Here is a 10,757-nt window from a genome sequence, read left to right as displayed (position 1 = left end):
GTCTTTCAACTCCTTCTCTTTTGATTTCGATGAAGGGTGCACTATAAGATAATCAATATATTAGATGGGGGGATTTTGCCAATATTGAGTTGACTGTAAACTATTCATCTTGATTGGGATTCTACCTATGCTTGCTTGGGGAAAGGGTGAATGGTTCCAAAACAGGGAGGAGTAAGAAACAAAATGTGGTATCTAGAAGAGTGCCAAGGAAGAATTTAGAGGGGTTACTCAGGGAATTTTTGAGGCATTTTGGCTATGGAAGATCCTAAAAGAACTCGAAGTTATGATTGAAGCCCCAAGCATTATTGTGATAAAGAAGCAACGATTAATATATCTCTTGATCCTGTCAGCATGACTGRACCAAACATGTGAAAGTGGATAGACATTTTATTAAAGAAAAGGTGGTGGAGGGAATCGTGTACATGACTTATGTTCCTACCCAAGCATCATGTCTTCAGCATCACAAGTCTGGTACTAAGCTCTATAATGTTTCTCAAGTTAAAAACTTAAAAAATTACCTGAAAGAAGGCCATATGATAGACCCTTTTATCGATCTATCGAACCAACAAAAACTGAGCATGAATAACAAATGATATATAAATATATCTCTGCTCAGATTTTTAAGACCTTTTACTCATGTTCATTTGACTGGAAAATGGTATTAGATGAACAGTTCCAATCTTGCCAAGAGTGTATACAGCAGAAAGTTTAAAAGTAGTAGCTAATCTTATTTCTTTATAGACTTCGATCAAAAGTAGTAACAATGCTCGACTATGTATTTAACTTTTCTCAGTTTCTAAATGAAGTTTGATATGGATATATCCAATGTCTAAGCAATTGCCTGGGCAACATGGGATCTCATAGCTATGGTGGAAAATGGCAAATATGACAGACCTGCAACCCAAGCCGTGATATTTGGGTGGAATGGACATGAGGTTATTAGTCATATTGCCCCTTTTCAGTGTATTTCTATACCAAAGTGGGAGGTGAAAAGTGATTCCAACACATAACAAATTAATGTATATTTTTGGTAAGACAATGGACACTTGGAGAATAAAGTTACACAATTGAGGATATGAATCAAGGGATTGATATACTTGTAACTAAGCATTAAGAACTTGTAAATTTAAAAATTAAGTAATTAGCATTATAATATAGCAGTATTTAAGGCTTAAAAAATTGTTTTTAAGAGTTTTTAAGAGTTTTTGTCAAATGTTTTATAAGATAGTATATGTATATATATATATATATATATATATATATATATATATAAAGAGAGAGAGAGAGAGAGAAGGGGATATAGTAATTAAATGAGAACCATAAAAATATTATAAACCTGTTAGGACTGATATATAAATATTTTCTTACATATTTTTTTCTTCATCAAAAACTATTTTTTTTCACACGTTTATAGCATGGCTTCTAAAACTGAGTTATTAGCCGATTTAAATGTAACACAATCTAGTATTAGAATCTATTCAAAAATTACGGGATAATTACAGTTAATTAAAATACCATAAATTAAAATTATGAAAATAGCTAATTACACTACTACCGGCCCTCAATCATTTATTTTTATTGTAATTTAAATCATGGGTTAATTAATTCGGAGGCCCACAACTGTTTAACTATTTTCGCAAAACAGATGGGTTCTCGTTTAAACTTCCGTCTATATATAAGAAGGTTCATCGGAGAACTCTAAAAAAATAAAAAGTTAAAAACACCTGTCAGATTATTTAATTATTAACTTATCTAATAGATATGGTTAAATGTACAGGTATACCAATATTTTTTAAATTAAAAAAACCTCACAACCTATGTTTTAATAAAAAATAAACAAAATCCAAATAAAATAAAATATATTAAGAAAAAAACAATTAGTTTTGCAACATATAAACAGACAATAAGTTATTCGAATTTGACATGACATGTACCATGCAGTGAGCTTTATTCCAGAAAGATGAAAGAAAGTGTCCCTTTCTTGTTCTTTTAATTTTGGTTTCTCTACAAAAGTTATTATTAAAAACCAAAAATTAATATGCGACAAACAATTACATATGTAAATCCTAGTTTATATGTAAGCAGTTAATTAATTTTCATGTGAATCAGTTAGTTAGTTCATATGTGAATCACACAGGTTCATATGTGAATCAGTTAATAACTCATATATAAATGAATCAGTTAAATAGTTTATATGTGAATTATATGGGTTCACATATGAATATATAATTTATATGTGAATTATAGGGGTTCACATATGCACTTGTTTTGCACTTATATGTAAAAGTTATGAAACTAGTCCTCTATCTTTCGTATACCATATGAGAAATTATTGGGTGGTTCACATTCACAGTCACAAATCTTGACCAAATAAAAGACTATGATCACTTCTATACTTCTCAAATACTTATCACTTTTTAAATGTGTGTGTGTGTGTATGGTTTGTTTCATTTGCAAACCATCTAATTCCAACAAACCATTATATTAGGAAACAATAAAAATATTTATGGACAATTATCATATGATTTATTGATTATCATTAAAATATATATGAAAGATGATAAGATTCATTCATCATGATCATAACTTTATATTAGGAATCAAGATAAAATCATAAATTTATTAGGTGACTGGGAGCCTTTTGGTATAAAAAAATCCAAAACCGAATAACTCACTCTAATCAAAACGATGGGCTATTCGGTTTGCAGGTTGACCGGTTCAGTTAACCAAATAAGTTAACTTTCAATTTCGTTTATTTCCCATATCGGTTAACCGAATAACAAATTATATTAATTTATATAGTTTCTTTCTAGATAAATTGGTTTGAACATTTATAAAATTAACATAAGGTGAAAGGATTTATTTTTAAACTAAAAGAACCAGAAATTGATATATAATTAACAAAACCATCAACCAACGTTATCATTATAGCATGATTACAAATTTATAAAATTTAGTGATTGATAATACTAATCATTCTAATCAGAATTGTCATTTATATACTTTTCACATCTTTATTATATAAGGCTTCCAAATGAATCGTTGTTAATATTAATCATTACTCTTTTTAAAGGAAGATCGCAAGATATGTTTATAGATCTAATCATATTACATATGGATTGTTTGTTTACTTCTTAATAGTTTCATTAAGAGACAATATCTAAATCGTTAAGAGGTGAATCTTGTTTAACAAATTTTTTTTTTTTCTTAATGGTTCTAAAATCTAAAACCCTCTGAATGATTTTGTATCTTGTGACTCCCTTAATCATTCAATGCCCTAATTTCATTGTAAATAATTACCAAACAATTATATTTCATTTTTCACTATATCATGAGAGCCTTTTAATCATTTGAACCACTTAATCATTTTGTATCAAACCATTTAACAACTAACAAACAGACTCATAGCTTTACTAGGATGCACAATGACCTTAATTTGGAATTAAATCATTTTCATTTATGATTCATCAATTTGCACAACTCCAAATTGGATTAGTTTCTCTACGTCAAATAAACGTTTGGTCAAATATAGTTGTAGAAAATTAGCTTGGATTTAAGCGTTAATGTTTTACATTCATACAAGACATCCAAAAAGATTTTATTCTTTACTAGACTTGGTTCGATTTAATATTTTATTAAAAACATAATACTGAATCCGACATACACATTTATTATTGAACATCACTTCCTATGTACAAAAATGTAAGATATATTTATACTGATAGTCCTTTGATAAGATAAGGTTGATTCTATATGCATTCAATTCCATTATTATGCATTAACATTCCAAAAGAATTACTTGTATGGATAAAAAAAAAAAAATTAAACTGTGGTTATCACGATAAGTAAATTGAAAAAAAAAAATCTAATGTAAAAATCATGTAATATAAAAATCTAAATACATTTTTAAGACATACAAAAACCAGATTGGAATTTAAAAGTCATTTTTATCTATTTTTTGCACGAAAGTTACAACCTCTTCGCCAACAACAAACAATAGACACTGTATTCCTTAGATCGGCACACTCATAATTGAAACATTCTAATACTTATGTAGCTTTTTTAACATTTACAACACAGTGAGAAAATGTAAGATGGCAAAATGCATAGCTATGTGCACTAGTTTTCAGGTCAAATCATACATTGAAAATGTATAACAAAGGTATGACATGTGTGAAGAGGAAAATTAATTATAGGGGAAGTATACATTTAACAATAAGAGGGGAATTTATAAAACGAACTTATAAACATATTCAAATAGTAATACTGCTAGATATTACATAAATTTCAAATTTTATTTTTCAATAAGAAAATGCAATAAAATCTAACTATCATGTTACAATAAATTTTGAAAACGAGGTTACATTCTATGAGTAGACAAAATCATTTCAAAATAAAGACTTACGTACTGATTAATTAGGTGATCATTTTGTAATGGGGATTATTTTGTAATTTCACCATTAGTTACGTGATATATACAAAATGCCTTGGAAAAAAAACAAGTGAATGATATATATTCAAATTAATTCAAAACTTATTTTGTCCCATGCATAGTTACATAACATAACATGATACATGCATAAAAATTAAAAATCAACTTCAATTTTTTGTAGTAGTACTACGCATATGCATACTGCTAAGGTAAATGACTATTACGGTGTACCTCAGTTTTTTAGTTTTTACGATTTTTTTTATGAATCTGACCATATAATATATATATATATATATGGGTCTGATAACTAATTAGTTTGTGGTAACCGTGAGGTCCAATCTCAACTACAAATCAATAGATAAATTAGAAAATTTATAATTTTGAATTAAAATTTTAATACAAGGACATTTTTGGTATTTTAAAACTCTCTTCTCACTTCTCTCCTCTCTTCTCTCTCCGTCCTCCAACCACCATCATCCGGTGATACCACAGTGGTATTACAATCATCTTATATGTGTTTAGGTATCACACTGAGGTCGTTTGTGTGGTCGATCGGAAATGTAACACAGTGGTATCACAATGCATCTTATATGTGTYTGGGTATCACACTGTGTCTTTTGTTTAACAGAGTCAATATTTTTAGATATCACAGTGGTATCACCGGAGGACGGAGGACGAGGGACGAAGAGAGAAGAGGGGATAGAGGAGACATAATACCGAAAATGTCATTGCATTAAAATTTTAATTCAAAATTACCAAAATTATAAATTTTCTAATTTATCTATTGATTTGTGGTTGAGATTGGATCTCACGATTACCATAAACTAGTCAGTTCTCCCTTGAATGCCCCCCCCCCCCCACACACACACATATATATATATATATATATATGGGTTACGTTGCAAACCGTTCAATTCATGAAAACTATGCAAACCACTTCCGACCAATAGGAAAATTCCGTTTTTTTCTTTAATTTTAATCATTAAGGTGTAATAGTCATTTCATTGTATATTGATTAATATTGGAAGGTAATAAATACTGTTAATTTTAGAAACGTTTCATATAGAAGGAGGTAAATAATTTCTTTTTAATATAAATGTTTTACCATTAATGTGTTTTATTATTTTTTACCATTATATTTTATAAATATATAAATTTTAAAAGCAGTAGAATATGAAATATGTGTTCTGTTTCATTGAAAAAATATATGTACATTAAGTAATGAAACTAATTTCATGTTCAATAATGACCAGCAAACAATTTCACAATATTTTGGAACGTTTTATACATGAAAAACATTCATTAAGTAAAATAATATTCAGTTTTCAAAATGTCTTATTAAATTTTTTAAAATGTTTCATTCTTTATATGTTTCATCGTTCAACGCTACATGACAATCGGTCTTTCTTTAATGACAGTCACGTGAGTTCGTTGTATAAACGGTGAAACAGTTTCGTTCATTGATTTAATGATACAAAATATTTGCTTTAGTATTCAAAGTGTTTCATTATTTTTAGTTGATCATAGTATGTTTTATATTTCATAATTTATTAGGATATATCTAACTCATTGTAGGTGACAAGGAGTCACGTGAGTTCGGTAGATGAAATGGTGAAACAGTTTCATTCGTGAAATTTAATGGTACAAAAAATTTGCTTTAGTATTCAAAATGTATCATTATGAATATTATAAAGAAAACATATATTCATGATGGATGTTATACTAACTTGTATATTTATGATGAATATTAATATATGAATATTAAAGAGTTGTTGTAAACATATGAATATTACACAAATATATTATTTGACATAAAAAAACGTTAAAAACATAAAACAAAACTTTATCGAGATAGATTCCAAATCAAAGAGAATAAAATTCTCGATTTTTTGATATAATTTGTTTGATTAAAATATTAATTATTTTAAAATTAAGAGGATAAAAAAATTTTAATTATAAAAGAAAATAAAAAGTCAAATCTCTTAGGCGTGAATCTTAACTTCCATTTTTGTTTTTAATCACTTTTCAATTAACTTTTGTATGTTTTAATCATTGATTAGTTTTTTAAATTTTGATTATACATGTACAAATATATAGAGAGGGGAGGGGAAACCTTAATAAAATAAATAACCAAAAAACACACCATCAATCATTAGATTAATTGACTGAATAGATGTGATTAAAGAGACGGTTACAACTTTTTTTTTAAAATTATAAAATCTCTCGCCCCTTATTTTTTAAATTAAAAAAAATACTTAATATGATCAAAATTCTAACAAAACAAATTACATTGAAAGACTTCTTAATTAACTGTTATTATCATTATTCCAGATTTACACAATGTTTTCCCATATTAATGCCCTCTCCCTTCCTATCAGTCCCTTCTTTGACCTTGAAAAAGATGGTGTCTATTTCAACCACCATGGACACAAGAGTAAACTATTTGTCTCCGGCGATTTGTTTTTTTCATGCCGGCCTACAACAGTGTTGCTCCACCACCTCAGAGCATATGCACTATCCACTCACCAACTTTTTGGAAAGAAAGATTTGGTTAGGAAGAAGCAGCAGCTGCTTTCTGACCCTGGATTTGTTATATTCTGATGATTATAATGATCTTCAAGAGTTTGGGCACCTCTGGCCGTTTATTAGCATGCTAAATCTTGGTTATAATGATTTTGCTGCTAAAAACAAAAACGACTTTTCAATATCCTTCGATTTTTTGTCGTTTTAAACATTTTGTTGTTTTAATTTGTAAAATTTTTAATACGGTATAAACTTATATATATATATATATATATATATATATTTGTTTATTACTTAATTTTAGACAATTTATAGTTTTAGTATGAGTACAATAGTGTCTCCAAAAAGATTGAGACGAACTCTGGTAGTTTATATATCCCTCTAAGAAGAAAATGGCGACTACCAAGATGATGGGTATCGTAAAATCTACAAGGCTAAAGGCCCTAGAGATCCAAGGGTGAGATTGTCCATTGGCATGGCACAAAAGTCTTTTTGGCTTCAGGATTTCCTAGAGTTTGACAAAGCAAGCAAAACCCTTGATTGGTTGTTTACCAAGTACAAAAGACAGCAATCAAGGAGTTGGTTGATGAAACAAAGCACTCCTCATCTTCCACTGTTAGTACTCATCCATGTGAATTGGCTCCTAGAAACTATCAAGGGACCTGAGGATCAATCAGTTGAATATAAAGGGGTCAAGAAGTTAACTTGTTGGTGGCAAAAGGAGGAAGATGACACAAAAATACAAATCTAATTTCATGATAATTAATCAAGGGCAGAGGCAAGAGCAAGGTCAAGGAAAGGAGGACTAAAGTTCCGGATGATAACTCTGCACCCCAACCAAGCTTCTTGGGATCAAATTGAATCACAGAGTGTTTACAGTGACTTCCTTCAGAATCAAGTATGGAACAACAGTTTTCAATGTTATCTTCTATGTTGTATAGTTATCAGACGAGATTTTCGTCCAACAGTCTGCCTAAATTTACTGTAGATCATGAGCAGTATAGTAGAGTAACAATTCAATGATTTAGATCTTGAAGTGATGGATTACGAAAATCAATTAAATGAGGAAGTTTCACATGCAACGATATTATGATTGATTTAGGAAAAGCAATTGCCAAAGATTTAAACTCATTTACCTAATTTGAAGTACTCTTTCAACATCAAAATACCACCATCCATCCATCCAAATAATTAAACTTCATTTTTGTATTTCATACATTTCCAATTAAATTGATATGAATTTTACAAATTTCAAGAAAGAATCCGACTTAATCTATATTTAATTTGAAACCGTTTGTCTAATCTAATAGGTAATGCTATTGCATATTTTTCTTCTAGGGAAAGATGAATTGATGCTCAAGAACAGTGAAAACCCCCCAAACTTACCACAAAATGTCATGAGACTAGTTTTTTAGCTAGAAATTTATGGTGTTGGAACAATGAAACCATATTGTAAGCAGATTGAGTGCAACTAACCTTGCAGCAAAAACAGGTATTCCTGCATGCAATTTGATCACAAACACTCGTTTAAGGAGATCCTATTCGGAACTGCATATCGACTTTTTGGATGTCATTTGCCTATTTTTTTATTAAATCACTCAGAAAATGCACTCTTCATAAAACAGATTAACGGAAAGAGACTAATTTAATTATCCATAGTAACTCTCATATACCCAATTAGTGTCGACTCTCATTGTATATATATATATCCCGAAGCTATCGCAACGTGCAGGTCATTACATCCACGCACACGAAAATAACTGTGTCGAAGTTACTTTAATTAATTATTTATCTCATAAACACTTGCTAATCAAACAGTTAAAGGTCAGTAAAAGTGAAGTTTTGTATCCCAAAAGAAGATATGATGAAAACGTTTTTAGACATGTGAATAATGACAGTAGCATTTCCACATCACCAGATGGCATTAAGTACTGTTGATATGTTATTTACCATTCTTAATTGCGTACTGGTCAGGGCCGTTTACTGGTCTGGTCCTTTTTATGGTTTTTGATAGCGATATTAAGTTTCAAAGTTAGTTGGCTATCAAAACCAGCAAATCAGCTAGAAATCCTTCCTAACTTTACAAATGATGCAAGGCAAAATATTAATGTCAGCCAATTATTACTCGTTATAAATACAATTATACAACGGCAGACATAATTTTATAAGCATTAATATATTATAAATAATTAAATATTCATATAAATTAATCGGATTAGAACCAATGGATAAATATGAGGTGTTTATTAGTTCTTTGGACTGTCTTGTTTGGGTGTACGTACCCACCACTCTGTGTATTTTGACTCATCTTCTCCAATCAATTTTCTCTGTCTCAGTAGCAGATAACTTTTTTAATTTGGTAAACAAGTACCATAATAACTCATATTACTTTTTTGTACACTTAAAAGAAGATGGTCACTACAAAACCACAAAACCAACAGAAGAAAAGCTCTCAAAATTCCAGTTAACCCCAAATTACTTTTATGCCGTTGTTCGGTGATAACCGTCGTCGTCGGTGGTACCCCTTTTTCTAGTAGTGATACCGGATTATTTCATGAAATCTTCATTTATAAATATGTTTCCACCAAATTCTAGTTTTCCACATGATCTTCCCTCATCCACCAATCATGTCTTCCCTCCTCTCAATTCTTTCTCTAACCATGAATTATATGATGTTGATCACTTTAAATACCTCCAGATGCATCACGACCCATGCGAATCTTTGTTTAATGCCTACAACAATACAGCTCCTCCTCCTCCTCCTCCGGTAATGCAGAATGTTACTACAATCAGTCAAGATTTTCTTGAAAGTTCAGGGTTGCCAAATTGCGAAGAATATGGTCATGATGATCTTTTAGATTCGGTAGTTTCTCGGTATAAGAAGAAAATGGTGGCGACCACTAGGAAAGATGGGCATCGTAAGATCAACACAGCTCAAGGCCCTAGGGATCGGAGGGTGAGATTCTCCATTCAGATCGCTCAAAAGTTCTTTGGTCTTCAAGACTTGCTAGGGTTTGACAGAGCAAGCAAAACCCTCGATTGGCTTCTTACCAATTCTGTGACCGCTATTAAGGAACTGGTTGAAGAAACAAACCAGGCCTCATCTGATGAATCTAGACAGAAATTTCTGGAAACTATAATTGGAAAGAAAGAGTCAGTAATCAAATGTGGTGACGGCAAAAAAAAGAAAACCAGGCAAAAATGCACAGCTGGATGTGGAGTGAATAATGCTGCAAGAGACCAGTCAAGGGCAGAGGCAAGAGCAAGAGCTAGAGAGAGGACAAGAGCAAAAATGCTAGTTAAGAAGCTTGATGATGACGACTTAGTTCCTGATTCGAAGCTAAGCCTAATGGATTCAGGTGGCTGTTGGAGTGAAATTGATCAACCACAAAGTGATTATAAAAACTTAAGATGGGAATGCATAATGGATCAAGAACAAATGTCCAGGCAATCAAAAGATTCAAGCTCTTTATATACCTCCCTTTACCAAAATCTAGAATACTATTTTATGAGCAGCAGGTGATCATCCTGCGATTAGGGGATCTTGACAGAAGAAGCCTAGCTAGCTAGTGATGGATCAGCTGTAATTAATTAATTAATTAATGATGGAGCTGTAGCAATATTCTAATGATGTATAAGTAGATTTTGTAGTTTGATTATGATTATTCAAGCATTAATTTGACCAACAATAACTTCTTTTTGCATTTCTCATCGTCACATTATCGTCAATTTAACAAATTAAGAAGAGTTTTGCTTGCTTTCTCAAAGTGGGACCTAAAACATGGTTTTGACGATTTACCCT

The 10,757-nt window shown here is 30.6% G+C and overlaps 1 protein-coding gene across 1 annotated transcript; it reads left to right on the top strand.

The window, feature by feature from the left end:
* Window positions 1–866: 866 nt before the first annotated feature.
* Window positions 867–10,478, top strand: LOC112515675 (transcription factor CYCLOIDEA-like). Its single transcript, XM_025122583.1, has 3 exons — window positions 867–935; window positions 6,764–6,895; window positions 9,681–10,478. The coding sequence occupies exons 1-3, from the start codon at window positions 867–869 to the stop codon at window positions 10,476–10,478; spliced, it is 999 nt and encodes a 332-aa protein (XP_024978351.1).
* Window positions 10,479–10,757: the final 279 nt, after the last annotated feature.

Source organism: Cynara cardunculus, assembly GCF_001531365.2.
Source record: "Cynara cardunculus var. scolymus isolate 2C chromosome LG 7, CcrdV1, whole genome shotgun sequence".
Lineage (NCBI taxonomy): Eukaryota > Viridiplantae > Streptophyta > Magnoliopsida > Asterales > Asteraceae > Cynara > Cynara cardunculus.
This window is presented reverse-complemented; position numbering and strand designations above follow the sequence as displayed.

What these genes read in the sequence shown, in the direction of transcription:
- LOC112515675 (XM_025122583.1), top strand. Translation starts at nt 867, where the DNA reads ATGGTGGAAAATGGCAAATATGACAGACCTGCAACCCAAGCCGTGATA. An exon ending in TTGGGTGGAATGGACATGAG is followed by an intron (nt 936 to 6,763) that starts GTTATTAGTCAT and finishes TCATTATTCCAG; the next exon opens with ATTTACACAATGTTTTCCCA. An exon ending in TTGTCTCCGGCGATTTGTTT is followed by an intron (nt 6,896 to 9,680) that starts TTTTCATGCCGG and finishes TGCGAATCTTTG; the next exon opens with TTTAATGCCTACAACAATAC.